Here is a 16,493-nt window from a genome sequence, read left to right on the forward strand (position 1 = left end):
ACCAGGAGTGGAGGTCAAAGGGCTCCTGCTAGAAAGGGCAGCACACCAAAGAAGCCACGTTCATCATCGAATAGTTGAGTCCATGTCAGCCGAGTTTTTGGTACAAATCATCCCCGGAGTTTCAGATGGTAAAGAATCCGCCTGCAATGCAGGAGACCCGGGTTTGATCCCTGGGTCAGGAAGATCCCCTGGAGGAGGGCATGGCAACCCACTCCAATATTTTTGCCTGGAGGATTCCATGGGCAGAGGAGCCTGGAGGGCTACAGTCCATGGGGTTGCAAAGAGTCGGACACGACTGAGCGACTAGCACTTTGAACCCTTTCATAAGTGCATGGCCCCACGCAGCACTCACCGACTGCACGCACCCACGTAAGCAGCCCGGATCCAGACAGGGTCCCTCTCCTGGCCCTTCCTGGTCACCCCCATCCCTCCAAGGAAGACCACCAGCTGACTCCCCACCTCAGAGATAGAGATATGAAGTGTCTAAAGAACCAAGTTTCTGATATTTATAAGTCAGACCACCTGCACTTCTGCCACCCTTTGAGAAACCACGGCCTGTGACCCTGACTCGCTCCCTGGCAGCTACCCCTTCAGGAGGACGTGGTCTCAGCAGATCCCACCCCTCTCCTGTTTTGTCAACTGCCAGGCCCTCTGGTGTAAGAGCTTGCAACCCTCGCCTTTTCCACCTCTTGATCCCAATTTGATTCTCTGTACTCTTGACCACCCAAGCCCTTTGTACACCAAGGTAGTATTAGATAAAGAAATATGAACATCAAAGAAGGCAAACATTTTTTCTCCTGATTTATCACATTTCCTCATTTTATAAAAATGCCCCATAATTCCCTCAATTAGCCAAGATTTCTGTAGTTGTCTGTTCAAAATATCTACAGACTCTTTATCTACAGGTAGTGAAACAGGAGTCAGGAGACCTGAGTTTTACTCTCACGTTCTGCCACTAATCAGCTTTGTATGATGTGTGTAACTTTTAAGGCCTCCTTTATTATTTTTGAAAATTCTGTAACATAAGAACCTTAAATGATCTCTGAGAATCCTATAAATGTGGACATTTTATAATTCTGTGGACTTACAGCGAGGTCACCTTGGAGCTGATGCAGACAGTGGGGCAAACGAATCACCTAGTCTCATCCTCCTTGCTGGGTAGACACAGCCCATGGCCAGGTGGGCTGGGTGGACAGGTGAGATTTCTGGAACCCAGCATCATTCCAAGGGCAGGCAGCATTGTCTGTAGAGTAGGGGAAAACAGCAGTAAGAAGATGGGCTCCAAACACACTGTTATATTTAAAGTGGATATACCTACTGTAGAGCACCAGGAACTCTGCTTAATGTTATGGGACAGCCTGGATGGGAGGGGAGTTTGGGGGAGATGTGTGGATATGGATATCTGTGGCTGAGTCCCTTTGCTGTCCACCTGAAACTATTACAACATTGTTAATCGCCTATACACCAATACAAAATAAGAAGTTAAAAAAGAAAATGACTCAAAGGTGGTCAGTTCTTATTTACCACCGTTTGCCAGCAATTCTCAACAATGTTGGTGATAAAATACTGCTCCCCCTAATATATTTTGTTGGCTAAGTTCTAAACCATGGCTGCAGTTCCCTTTTAATAATATATATAATGTGTGCTCTAAAAGAGCACAGGGTTAGTATGTATTTCTTACTAAGCCTTGTATCCTACATGGATACCATCCTAACACACACAGATGCCACTGTATGAATTCATTTGGAAGAAAGTTCGTGATGGTTCGAAATTTTCTGAGCGCACTTGGAGTGTGGCCTGTGTCTCCGCTCCCTGGGGATGATATATTCCTGAGTTTTAACAGTGGGTTCAAAATGAACAGTGACAGTGCTGAGATGGCAGGGACCAGAAACAGATCTTGAGAGGCTTTGGGTCTGCCCTTTGGGGGAGCACCTTGGAGGTGGTAAGACTGAGCATGAGCTGCAGGAGAAAGCTGTTTTGTTGTGAAGTGTGAGTGTTCATTCATATGTGAAATATTTTGCTGAATTTGAACAAAACCTTTGAAGCTGAAATCTATTTTTACTATTTGATTTAAATCTAAAGGATGAACCAAGAAAATAATGATTATTCCCCCCAAATTACTTTTACATAAGAGGAGAAAGGTATTAAAAGTGATCTGTTTGGGGGGTTGAAGACTCTCAGTATGTTGGCCACCAACACCCACTTGTTCTCTCCTCATGTTTGTACCAGTTACTGGCCAACATCCTCCCAAGAACAAGCGTCCAAAGGAGCCAGGAGAGAACAGGATCAAGCCTACCAACAAAAAGGTGAAGCCCAAAATTCCTAAGATAAAGGACAGGGACTCTGCTGATCCAACACCAAAGACACAGTCTATAATGACTCAACTGATGGATAAAGGTCGCTTCCAGAAACCCGCTGCTACCCTGAGCCTGATGGCAGGGCAAACTCTGGAGCTTCGATGTAAAGGGAATAAAATCGGATGGAGCTATCCTGCATACCTCGACACCTTCAAGGACACCCGCCTCAGGTAAGCTTTAATTTTTTTAGCAATAGTTAAAACAGACATAGATTCATTTATTTTCGGCTGCGTTGGGTCTTCGCTGCTGTTTTCTCTAGTTGCCTCGCGTAGGGCTTACTCTCTGCTTGTGTTCGGGATTCCCATGGCAGCGCTTCTCTTGTTGCAGAGCATGTGTTCTGGGGCGCTTGGTCTTCACTAGTCGTGTTGCTTGGAGTTAGTTGCCCCACAGCCTGTGGGATCCTCCCGGACCAGGGATCGAACCTGTGTCTCCAGCATTGGCAGGTGGATCTTAACTACTGGACCACCAGGCCTTTTTATTTTTTCCATATTTGGGGGGTTAGAGATTTGGTTTCATACTCTTGTTTAATATCACATTGTATCTGACATCTACCATTTCATGCTGCTGCTGCTGCTGCTGCTGCTGCTGCTGCTAAGTTGCTTCAGTCGTGTCCAACTCTGTGAGACCCCATAGACAGCCCACCAGGCTCCCCCGTCCCTGGGATTTTCCAGGCAAGAACACTGATTATAAAAACAGAAGCTCAGTGAGCAAAAGCCACTGATTTTATTTCTTCACCCCTTTAAAATTATTGCAAATTCTACCAACACTGGTTAAACAGTGAACTGTCATAGGAAGCCATATGACAGCTAGTTGAAACTGTGATGTATAGAGGTAGACATTTAAGAATTCATATTGGAAAAAATAATGGACTCAGTGCTTCATGTTACTGTTAAAGTAATTGTGATTAAAAAAAACTGATTAATGGGAGATTGCTATGAGCAATTTGACCAGAGATGAACTGCTTTTGAACATACATTTTCACCAACAATGTAGGAGGGTTCCCTTTTCTCCACACTCACCCCAGTGTTTGTTATTTGTAGACTTTTTTTTTTTTTGCCACTTTATTTTTTTAACAGAAGGATACTTGCCTTACAGAATTTGGTGGTTTTCTGTCATACATCAGCATGTTATCTGTAGACATTTTAATGATGGCCATTCTGACCAGTGTGAGGTGGTACCTCACTGTGGCTTTGATTGGTATTAATTATCACTAATTAATAATAATTAGTGATGTTGGGCGTCTTTTCATGTGCCTACTGGCCACCTGTATGTCTTCTTGGAGAAATGTCTATTAAGATCTTCTGTCCGGTTTTCGATTGGGTTGTTTGCTTTTTGCTGTTGAGTTGTATGACTTGTTTGTATGTTTTGGAGATTAAGCCTTTGTTGGCTATAACTTGCAAATATTTGCTCCCATTCCTTAGGTTGTGTTTTCATTTTTTAATGGTTTTCTTTGCTATGGAAGAGTTTTCAAGTTTGATTAAATCTAATTTGTTTATTTTTGTTTTTATTTCTGTTGCTTTGGGAGACTGACATTGGTAAACATTGGTATGACTTATGTCAGAGAATGTATTGCCTATGCTCTCATCCAGAAGTGTTATGGTGTCACGTCTTATGTTCAAGTCTTTAAGGCATTTTGAGTTTATTTCTGTGCATGGTGTGAGGGTGTGTTCTAACTTCACTGATGTACATGCAGCTGTTCAACATTCCCAGTACCACCTGAAGAGACTGGGTGTTTTTTCCACCTCCAATTTTATATTCTTGCCTCCTTTGTCAAGATTAATTCAGCTTGGTGTGTGGATTTATTTCTGGGCTCTCTGTGTTGTTTCTTTTATGCATATGTCTGTTTCTGTATCAATATCATATGGTGGTTTTTATTTTAAAAAAATTTAAAATTGGAATGTAATTCCATTAATGTGTTAGTTTCTGCTGTAACATGTGAATCAGCCATATCTATACGTACATCCCCTCCTTCTGAGCCTCCTCCCATCCACGCCCCCACCCCCGTCCCACGCTAGGTCACCACACAGCCCCGGGCTGAGCTCCCTGCTCTGCACAGAAGCTTCTCGCGGGCTCTCTTTTACACATGGCAGTGCTTATGTTAGTGCTACTCTCTGAAGTCTTCCCGCCCTCCCTCCCCCTCTACTCGTGTCCACAAGTCTGACCTCTACGTCTGCAGCTCTGTTACTTCCCTGAAAATGGCTTCCCCAGTACCATTTTCCAGATTCCATAAATAGGCATTAGTATATGACATTTGCTTTTTTCCTGCTGACTTCACTCTGTGTGACAGGCTCTAGATTTACCAATATCACTCAAATGGACTCAATTTCTTTCCTTTTTATAGCGGGATAATATTCTATTACAGTGTATACACACCTTCTTTATTCATTCATCTGTTGAGGGACATCCAGGTTATTTCCATGTCCTGGCTATTGTAAACCGTGCTGGAATGAACACTGGGGTACATGTGTCTTTTTGAGTTAGCGCACTGTTTTGATTACTCTAACTTTGTAGTATTGTCTGAAGTCAGAGAGAGTTGTGCCTCCTGCTTTTCTTTTTTTTTTTTTTAGGATTGCTTTGGCAATTCTGAGTCTTTTATAGTTCCATATAAATTTGGGGATTATTTGTTCTAGTTCTGTGAAAAATTTCATGGGTAATTTGGTAGGGATTGCATTAAATCTATAGATTTATTTGTGTAGTAGTGCCATTTTAACAATATTCTTTCAATCCAAGAGCATGGGATATTTTCGCATCTCTTTGAATCCTCTTTAATTTCCTTTACTAGTGTTTTAGAGTTCTCCGTGTACAAGTCATTCACCTCTTCGGTCAGATTTATTCTTAGATATTTTATTTTATTTTTTGGTATGATTATTTGAAAATTATTTCTTTGGGGCTGTCTGGGTCTTCGTCGCTGCATGCAGGCTTTCTCTGGCTTTGGCGGGTGGGGGCTACTCTGGTTGCGATGTGCGGGCTTCTCGTTGCGTGGCTTCTGTTGTTGCGGAGCAGGGACTCCAGGCACGTGGGTTTCAGGAGTTGCAGCAGTGGTGGTTCACAGTCCTCATCGCCCTGCAGAATGCGAAGTCTTCCCACACGCGGAGGCAAGCCCCAGCCTACTGCATGGGCAGGCAGCTTTTTAACCACTGGACATCAGGGAAGTCCTGGTATGATTTTTAAAGGTTTGTTTTTTTTTTTTTTTTTACGTTCCCTTTCTGATATTTCATTGTTAGTGTACAGAAATGCAATGGATTCTGAATAGTAATCTTGTATCCTGCTGCTTTGCTGAATTCATTTATTAGATCTAGCAGTTTTTGCGTGGAGTCCTTAGGGTTTTCTATACTTAGTATCATGCCATCTGAATATACTGACAGTGTTACCTCTTTCCTTTCCAATTTGGACACCTTTTATTCCTTTTCTTTTTTTGGTCTGATTGCTGTGGCTATGACTTCCAATACTGTGTTGAATAGAACTGGTGAGAATGGGCATCCTTGTCTTGTTCCAGACTTTAGCCAGAAGGCTTTCAGCTTTTCACCACTGAGTATTATACTGGTTGTGAGTGTGTCATAAAAGGCTGTTACTATGTTGAGGTATGTCCCTTCTATACCCACTTTGGTAAGAACTTTTACCATGAATGGATGTTGAATTTTGTCAGGCTTTTTCTGTATCTATTGAGATGATCATGTGGGTTTTTTACTTTTCTTTTGTTAATCTGGTATATTACATTGATTAATTTGCATGTATTGAAGGCAATGCCAAAGAATGCTCAAACTACTGCACAGTTGCACTCATATCACACGCTAGTAAAGTAATGCTCAAAATTCTCCAAGCCAGGCTTCAGCAAGATGTGAACCATGAACTTCCTGATGTTCAAGCTGGTTTTAGAAAAGGCAGAGGAACCAGAGATCAAATTGCCAACATCCGCTGGATCATCGAAAAAGCAAGAGAGTTCCAGAAAAACATCTACTTCTGCTTTATTGACTATTCCAAAGCCTTTGACTGTGTGGATCACAATAAACTGTGGAAAATTCTGAAAGATGTGGGAATACCAGACCACCTGACCTGCCTCTTGAGAAATCTGTATGCAGGTCAGGAAGCAACAGTTAGAACTGGACATGGAACAACAGACTGGTTCCAAATAGGAAAAGGATGTATATTGTCAAGGCTGTATATTGTCACCCTGCTTGTTTAACTTCTATGCAGAGTACAGCATGAGAAATGCTGGGCTGAAAGAAACACAAGCTGGAATCTAGATTGCCGGGAGAAATATCAGTAACCTCAGATATGCAGATGACACCACCCTTATGGCAGAAAGTGAAGAGGAACTAAAAAGCCTCTTGATGAAAGTGAAAGAGGAGAGTGAAAAATTTGGCTTAAAGCTTAACATTCAGAAAACGAAGATCATGGCATCTGGTCCCATCACTTCATGGGAAATAGATGGGGAAACAGTGGAAACAGTGTCAGACTTTATTTTGGGGGGCTCCAAAATCACTGTAGATGGTGACTGCAGCCATGAAATTAAAATATGCTTACTCCTTGGAAGAAAAGTTATGACCAACCTAGATAGCATATTCAAAAGCAGAGACATTACTTTGCCAACTAAGGTCCGTCTAGTCAAGGCTATGGTTTTTCCTGTGGTCATGTATGGATGTGAGAGTTGGACTGTGAAGAAGGTGAGCACCGAAGAATTGATGCGTTTGAACTGTGGGGTTGGAGAAGACTCTTGAGAATCCCTTGGACTGCAAGGAGATCCAACCATTCCATTCTGAAGGAGATCAGCCCTGGGATTTCTTTGGAAGGAATGATGCTAAAGCTGAAACTCCAGTACTTTGGCTACCTCATGTGAAGAGTTGACTCATTGGAAAAGACTCTGATGCTGAGAGGGATTGGGGGCAGGAGGAGAAGGGGACGACTGAGGATGAGATGGCTGGATGGCATCACCGACTCAATGGACGTGAGTCTGAGTGAACTCCGGGAGATGGTGATGGACAGGGAGGCCTGGCGTGCTGTGATTCATGGGGTCACAAAGAGTTGGACACGACTGAGCGACTGAACTGAACTGATTGAACCATCCTTATGAACTTGGGATGAATCCCACTTGGTCATTGACAGGGCCTACGTGGAGGCTTATAGTTGAAATGGCTCGTTATGTTGAATAAAGTAACAGTGACCCTTGCAACTGACCAAACTGCCCAAATGGCATTCTGTCTTCCTACTGGTACCTACTTTCTCAAGGCTATGTGATCACCAGATTCTATACCTCCAGCTACGTGACCACAGGACTCAGCTAGAGACTAAAAATTAAGCATCCCTTCAGAGAATTTCTCACTGGTGGGGTATAAGAAAGACCCTGTTAGAAAGGGAGGACACTGGTTCTTCTCAAGGGCCAGTCACCCTCTCATTTTCCCTCTAAGAAATTCCTTTTCTTGCCTGACCGCCCAGCTCATTCTCTTTGTCTCTGCACTCACCTTACAGTCATGGTGTATGATATTTTTATATGTTGTGGAATTTGGTTTGCTGATATTTTGTTGAGAATTTTTGCAACTGTATTCATCAAGGTATTGCCCATCATTTTCTTTTTTGGTGGTATCTTTATCAGGGTGATAGTGGCTTCATAGAATGTTTTTGGGAGTGTTCCCTCCTCTTCCGTCTTTTAGAAGAGTTTGAGAAGAATCAATGTAAGTTCTTCTTTGTATCCCTGGTAGAAGTCACCTGTGAAGCCATCTGTTCCTGGACTTTTGTTTATAGGGAATTATTTTTAAAAAATTACAGATGCTATTTTACTTCTAGTGATTGACCTGTTCAAATTATCTATTTCTTCTTGGTTTAATTTTGGTGGGCTGTATGTTTCTAAAAAGTTTTTTCATTTCCTCTGGGTTGTCAAATTTGTTCACAGTATGTTCTTATTGTTTTTCTGTTTCTGCACTATCAGTTGAGATTTCTCCATTTTCCTTTTGCTTATTTGGGTCACTCTCTTTTCTTCTTGGTGAGTCTGATCACACATCTGTCCATTGTGTTTATTTACCCTCTCAAAGAAACAGCTCTTGGTTTAATTGATTTTTTTCTACTGTTTTTAAATCTCTGTTTTCTTTATTTCCTCCCTGATCTTTATTATTTCTTTCCTTCTGTTGACTTTAGGTTTTGCTTATCTTTCTTTTCCTAGCCCTTTCCAGCGGTAGGTTAGGTTGTTGGGGATTTCTCCTGTGAAGACCTGCATCACTATGAACTTCCCTCTAACAATTCCTTTTATTGCATCTGTAGATTTGGGGTGGTATGTCTTCATTGTTTGTCTCAGGGTATTTCTTTAATTTCCTTTTTTATTTCCTCATTGACCCATTGGTTTTGCAGTAGCATGTTGGTTAGTCTCCATGTGATCATTTTTTAATTTTCTTTCCTGTGGTTGATTTCTAGTTCCGTGCTGTTGTGGTCAGAGGAGATGCTTGGAATAGTTCACTTTCTTAGGAGCCATAAGTGTGTCCTCTTGCCATCCCTGGTGTCACTACCCTAGTCCCAGGCACGTTACCCTTCATCACCACCAGTCCTACAGGAACCACACCCAGGCTGGTCCTCGCTGGTCCTCCGCCATCCTCCTCACTGCACCTAGAGTGATGCTTAAAAAAGGCACGTCTAATTGTGACAATCCCCTGCTTAACACTCAGTAGGCCTCCACTGGGGAGGAAGTTCAACATCCTCACAGGACTCTTTGAGACCCTCCCTGATCCACCCCACCCAACCCCCGTCTCTAGATTAGTGTCTTTGCTTTCATTGGTCCAAGTTCCTATGACGTGGTCAAATGCAGCAATCTCTGGGAGGCTTAAAACTTGCTGCTTTCATGTCTGGACCACTCATGGCCCCTCTTCACCTGGCTGATTTCCTCCAGGAAGCTCATGTCAGGCCTCCCTGGGTTTGCATCCTCATGGCCCCGATGCATCCTTTTGTTTGGAATACTCGTCACACTTTTATCTTTTTTTTTTTTTTTTTAATCTGTGTTTTTCACTGGGACTTAGCTGCATGCTTTGCATTTAGCTTTATCTATTGAATAATTGAATGACAATTTTCCCTTTTTTTCGCACACATATCTTGGAGAATAAATAATGTATGTGTATAAGAAATATCTCTCCATCTGGCTAACCTCTTGGACTAAGTCATCTTTCACATTTTATTCTGAAGATACCCTTCTGGCTTCATGTGGTATGACCATGTAGAGTTTTTCCTGAAAGATTATTAGGTTAGACAAGGAGTGGAGGGTGAGAGAATATCGTTTTTCTCATTTTAATTTCCACAATTGACATGTGTGTGTGTGTTGCTTGGAACAGATTTGACAAGATTTACTGTATGTATGTATGAGTTCAATCACTCAGTTGTGTCTGAGTCTTTGTGACCCTATGGACTGTAGCCCACCAGGCTCCTCTATCCATGGGATTTCCCAGGTAAGAATCCTGGAGTGGGTTGCCATTTCCTTCCTCAAGGGATTTTCCCAACCCAGGAAGTGAACCCACGTCTCTTGCATCTCCTGCATTGGCAGGTGGATTCTTTACCACTGCACCACCTGGGAAGCCAAGATTTACTACCATATACCTTTTAAATGACTCCATTTACCAAAGTCAAACTTACACACTTTTTTAAAAAAACAGAATTGGGCTGATTTAAATTTTTCTGAACAGCTAGGCTTGGACTTATACAAACTATCCTAAACCTCAATAATTTAGCTCTTGAATATTTCATGTTTTCTAAGAGTATTTTCAAAGTTATATTAGCCAAAATGTGTTTGAAAACATTTTAAGGATTCAAAGTGAAGTAAATATGAATCTAAATCAAAGAGAACTATCCTGGAGCTGAAAAAATCAAGTTTGACTTCACATTAAATAGGATTTATTCAAAGCACAGTTAGGGCTTTATGAGAAAGTAAAGACAGATGTGGGCCCCCAAGGACTTTATGGAAAAATGTGAAAAATGTGAAAAACATTGAGTCAGAACTCTGTATCAAACAACAAAATCATGATTTATTTGACACCAGAGATTCATCTAATCAGCTCTTGACATCTTTCCTGGGACATCGTGCCTGGATAGAGAGGTATTCAATCTGTGTTTTCTTTCCCTGTGGAGTGAGCTCTTTCCGCTCTGTGAAAGCCTGGTCATTTTAACCAACTGGGTGGCTTTCTGGAACCAAGTTTGCAGGCTACCACATTTGCTCTCATTGAATCTTCTGACCAGAAGAGGGAGCTTGTTATGAAAACAGATCGGGCTGAGGCACAGCTGAATTAGAATCCCACCTTTCCCACTAACCTGCAAAGTGATCTTTGATCAATAATTTCCCTAGAACTCAGTTTCCTTATCTGGAATGTAGAAATAATATTGTGTGTGTGTGCGTGTGTGTGTGTGTGTGTGTGTGCGTGCGCGTGTGTGCACGCGCGCTAGCAGCTCAGGTAGTGTCCAACTCTTTGCGACCCTATGACCGTAGCCCACCAGGCTTCTCTGTCCATGGGATTCTCTAGGCAACATTACTGGAGTGGGTTGCCATGCCCTCCTCCAGCGGATCTTCCTGACCTGGGGATTGAACCCACGTCTCTTGTGGCTCCTGCATTGGCAGGAGGATTCTTTACCACTAGTGCTACCTGAGAAGCCCTGGGGAAATAATACTATCCTTTGTAAATGCTGCCTGCGTGCTAAGTCACTTCAGTGGTGTCCAACTGTTAGTGATCCCATGAACTGTAGCCCACTGGGCTCCTTTGTCCATGGGGATTCTCCAGGCCAGAATATTGAAGTGGGTTGCCATGCCCTCCTCCAGGGGATCTTCCCAACCCAGGAATCAAATCTGTGGCTCTTGTGTCTCCTGCATTGGCAGGTGGGTTCTTTACCACTAGCACCACCTGTGAAATCCAAATGCTGCCTGGCCCAATGGTAAATGTTCAGTAAGTTGTACCTAATTGTTACTAGGCAACGCGTATTTCTCATGTACAATAATCCAAGTGATCTTTTGGAACAGTTCATTCTGACCAGGAGTAGCACAAGTTAGGGAACTGTGCGCCGCTGATGTGGCTTCTGATACGGAGGATCCAGGGAAGTTTCCACATGCCTTTCCCACTTTGATTTAATTGAGCAATTCTTCGAAATCTGAGCCTGTGTCCCTCTTCCGCTGTGAAATCCTAAGCCCGCTGAGGGTAAATCCTACATCTGATGGGTTCATCCTCAGATTCCAGACACCTTGAAGAGTGCCTGGCATACACCAGAAGTCAGGAGACAGTGTTTGGGTTCCCTGGGGGCTTAGTGGTCATGTCAGAAGTCAGTTTGCAATCACGCATTCACTGCACGTTTTAAGATCGTTACACTTAGTGCCAGTGTGTGCTCTCTATGTTGCTGGGGAGGGAACCACAAAGTGTGAATGTTATTTTATGTCAAAGAGGCCGAGCCACTGGGATCCAGCCCCGTGACCCTAGAAGCCAGGAGTCAGGTGACCTTCTCTTATCTCCCTGCTGTTTATCCACCTGCCCCCTCCGTCTCCGCTTCTCTCTTCATCTTAGGTTCCAGAGCCCGTCTTTTCTGCTAAACGCTTGAGCACGTCCCTAGTAAGTTATTTCGCCCTCTGTTTTTCTTTCATCCCCACTCGGAAATTTCCAACCCCAGATGAACCTGTTCACCTCCCTCCCCTCGCTGGCGCGTGAACCCTGAGCACAGCTGGAGGAAACGGCACAGCTGGCCCCACGGGTGCCGTTAGTCTGCGGTCACGTGCCCACGCCCGACAGAGCTGCGTCTGCTTCTCTAGAGAGCTCGCGATTTCTCTCTTCTTAAACCTCCGATCTTCCCCTTCTCCCTCACCCTCCGCTAGTGCAACTCTCACCCAGGGCCCTGAGAAACTGGAGCCCTAGACTTGCCTCCCTGTGCTCATCACTCTCCCCTTCCCTGCTCCTACGATTATAGTGGAGTGGGGATCTCTCCTCTTGACAAAGGCTGAAGCTCCCCCTGAGACCTGGATCTCACCCTTACAAACCTGCTCAGGAGCCTTAAGACAGTTACTGCCTCCTATTCTGTCTTCAATCCCCCCCCTACCCCAGCCCCGCACTCCTAGAAGAGGTCCTTTCTGTAAATTTCCATATGAGGAAGCCCTACTTTGGCCCTCATGTACCCTCTGGCCAACCCCCTCTATCCTTTTCTTTCTTTTTAAATTTTTAATTGAAGGATAATTGCTTTGTAGTATTATGTTGGTTTCTGCCAAACATCAACGTGAAACAGTCATGGGTACACATATGTCCCCTCCCTCTCACCTCCCTCCCCACCCCACCCCTCTAGGTTGGTACAGAGCCCGGGGTTGAGTTCCCTGAGTCATACAGCAAATTCCCATTGGCTGTCTTTTTTACATACGGTATGTTTCCATGTTACTCTCTGCACACATCCCACCGTCTCCCCCCGCATCGTGTCCATAAGTCTGTTCTCTATATTTGTTTCTCCATTTCTGCCCTAATAATTTCTTCAGTATCATCTTTCTAAATTCCATATATATGCATTAGTATATGATACCTGTTTTTCTCTTTCTGACTTTACTCTGTATAATAGGCTCTGGTTCATCTACCTCATTAGAACTCAAAAGCATTCCTGTTTATGGCTGAGTCCATTATATATGTACCACAGCCTCTTTATCTATCCATCCTTTGATGGACATCTAGGTTGCTTCCATGTTCTAGCTATTGTAAATAGCGCTGCAATGAACACTGGGACGTATGTGTCTTTTTCGATTTTGATTTCCTCAGGGTATATGTCTAGGACTGGGATTGCTGGGTCAGATGGTGGTTTTATTCCTAGTTTTTTAAGGAATCTCGATACCATCTTCCGTAGTAGCTGTATCAATTTACATTTCCACCAACAGTGCAAAAAGGTTCCCTTTTCTCCACACCTTCTCCAGCATTTATTGTTTGTAAACTTTTTGATGGTGGGCACTCTGATCTGTGTGAAGTGATATGTCATTGTAGTCTTGATTTGCATTTCTCTAATAATGAGCGATGTTGAGCATCTTTTCATGTGTTTATTAGCCATCTGTATGTCTTCTTTGATGAAATGTCTGTTCAGGTCTTTTTCCCATTTTGTGATTGGGTTGTTTGTTTTTCTGGGATTGACTTGTATGAGCTGCTTGTATATTTTGGAAATTAATCCTTTGTCAGGTTTTTCATTTGCTATTATTTTCTCTCATTCTGAGCATTGTCTTTTCACCTTACTTACAGTTTCCTTTGCTGTGCAAAAGCTTTTATGTTTAATTAGGCCCCACTTGTTTATTTTTGCTTTTATTTCCCTTACTCTAGGAGGTGGGTCATAGAGGATCTTGCTGTGATTTATGTCATAGAGTGTTCTTCCTATGTTTTCCTCTAAGAGTTTTACAGTTTCTGGTCTTACATTTAGGTTTTTAACCCATGTTGAGTTCATCTTTGTATATGGTGTTGGGAAATATTCTAATTTCATTCTTTTATATGTAGCTGTCCAGTTTCCCCAGCACTACTTATTGAAGAGGCTGTCTTTGCCCCATTGTATATTCTTGCTTCCTTTGTCAAAAATAAAATACCCATAGGTGTGTGAGTTTATCTCTGGAGTTTCTATCTTTTTCTTTTTCTTTCTTTTATAAAAAAATATTTTATTGAAGTATAATTGATTTGCAGTGTTGTGTTAGTTTCTGCTGTACTTTTTCATATTTCTACTTTTTAGATTCTTTTCCCTTACAGGTCATTACAGAGTATTGAACTGAGATCCCTGTGCTATACAGCAGGTCTTTATTAGTTATCTATTTTAAATGTAGTAGTGTGTATATTTCAATCCCAGTCTCCCAGTTTATCATTTCTTCCCTTCCCCCCACCGCCTAGGTAACCACAGGATCATTTTCTACATTTGTGACTTTTTCTATTTTGTAAATAAGTTCATTTGTACCCCGTTTTTTAGATTCCACGTATAAGTGGTAAAATATGATAGTTGTCTGTGTCTGACTTACTTCACTCAGTATGACATTCTCTAGGTCCATTCATTTGGAAAACTCAGCAGTGGCCACAGGACTGGAAAAGGTCAGTTTTCATTCCAATCCCAAAGAAAGGCAATGCCAAAGAATGCTCAAACTACCACACAATTGCACTTATCTCACACGCTAGTCTCTAAGCCAGGCTTCAGGAATATGTGAACCGTGAACTTCAAGATGTTCATGCTGGTTTTAGAAAAGGCAGAGGAACCAGAAATCAAATTGCCAACATCCGCTGGATCATCAAAAAAGCAAGAGAGTTCCAGAAAAACATCTACTTCTGCTTTATTGACTATGCCAAAGCCTTTGACTGTGTGGATCACAATAAACTGTGGAAAGTTCTGAAGGAGATGGGAATACCAGACCACCTGACCTGCCTCTTGAGAAACCTATATGCAGGTCAGGAAGCAACAGTTAGAACTGGACATGGAACAACAGACTGGTTCCAAATAGGAAAAAGTACGTCAAGGCTGTATATTGTCACCTGCTTATTTAACTTATATGCAGAGTACATCATGAGAAACGCTGGGCTGGAAGAAGCACAAGCTGGAATCCAGATTGCCGGGAGAAATATCAGTAACCTTAGCTATGCAGATGACACCACCCTTATGGCAGAAAGTGAAGAGGAACTAAAAAGCCTCTTGATGAAAGTGAAAGAGAAGAGTGAAAAAGTTGGCCTAAAGCTCAACATTTAGAAAACTAAGATGATGGCATCTGGTCCCATCACTTCATGGCGAATAGGTGGGGAAACAGTAGAAACACTGTCAGACTTTATTTTGTGAGGTTCCAAAATCACTGCAGATGGTGATTGTAGCCATGAAATTAAAAGACACTTATTCCTTGGAAGGAAAGTTATGACCAACCTAGATAGCATATTTAAAAGCAGAGACATTAGTTTGCCAACAAAGGTCATCTAGTCAAGGCTATGGTTTTTCCTGTGGTCATGTATAGACGTGAGAGTTGGACTGTGAAGAAAGCTGAGCGCTGAAGAATTGATGCTTTTGAACTGTGATGTTGGAGTCAAGACTCTTGAGAGTCTCTTGAACTGCAAGGAGATCCAACCAGTCCATTCTAAGGGAGATCAGTCCTGGTTGTTCATTGGAAGGACTGATGCTGAAGCTGAAACTCCAATACTTTGGCCACCTCATGTGAAGAGTTGACTCATTGGAAAAGGCTCTGATGCTGGGAGGGATTGTGGGCAGGAGGAGAAGGGGACGACTGAGGATGAGATGGCTGGATGGCATCACCGACTCGACGGACATGAGTTTGAGTAAACTCTGGGAGATGGTGATGGACAGGGAGGGCTGACGTGCTGCGATTCATGGGGTCGCAAAGAGTCGGGCACGACTGAGTGACTGAACTGAACTGAACTGAACTGAGGTCCATTCATGTTGCTACAAATGGCAATTTTTTTGTCCTTTTCATTGCTAATATTCCATTGTGTGTACGTGTGTGTGTGTGTGTATATATATATATTTAATAATTCTACATCTTTATCCATTTCTCTGTTGATGGGCACTTAAGTTGCTTTCAGGTCTTGGGTATTTTAAATAGTGCTGCTATGAACACTGGAGTATATGTATCTTTTTGAATTATGGTTTTCTCTGAGCATATGCCCAGGAATGGGACTGTTGGATCATATGGTAGCTCTATTTTTAGTTTTTTAAGGAGCCTCCATACTGTTTTCCATAGCAGCTATACCAGTTTACATTCCCACCAGCAGTGTAGGAGGGTTCCCTTTTCTCCACCCCTTCTCCAGCATTTGTTTGTAGATTTTTTTGAGGAAGGCCCTTCTGACTGCTTTGAGGTGACACTTCATTGTAATTTGGATTTGCGTCTCTAATAAGTGATGGTTTTGAGTACCTTTCCATGTGCTTTTTGATCATCGGTATGTCTTCTTTGGAGAAGTGTCTATTTAGGTCTTCCCCCATTTTTGATTAGGTTGTTTGCCTTTTTTGTTACTGAACTGCATCCTCTCTCTCGTTCAGTCTCCAAGTGTCTGGCCCCCAGCTCCAGTCAGCAGAGGAGAACACGCTCCTCTTGGCTCTCTCAGCATCATATCCTGCCCATCTGGTTTCACCTTGAGGACCCCTTTCTGCAGTTTCCTTCTCCATCTCTACATCCTCTATACACCCAGACACCTGATGTTGGTCCTG

At 42.7% G+C, this 16,493-nt stretch overlaps 1 protein-coding gene across 1 annotated transcript in view; it reads left to right on the forward strand.

The window, feature by feature from the left end:
* PDGFRL (platelet derived growth factor receptor like) overlaps window positions 1–16,493 on the forward strand; it is an 81,711-nt gene that overhangs the window by 16,960 nt on the left and 48,258 nt on the right. Inside the window, exon 2 of the mRNA XM_005698771.3 lies at window positions 2,230–2,527. Within this exon, the coding sequence (XP_005698828.1) occupies window positions 2,230–2,527 (298 nt within the window). The remainder of the gene's footprint in view (window positions 1–2,229; window positions 2,528–16,493) is intronic.

Source organism: Capra hircus, chromosome 27, assembly GCF_001704415.2.
Source record: "Capra hircus breed San Clemente chromosome 27, ASM170441v1, whole genome shotgun sequence".
In the NCBI taxonomy this organism is placed as follows: Eukaryota; Metazoa; Chordata; class Mammalia; order Artiodactyla; family Bovidae; genus Capra; species Capra hircus.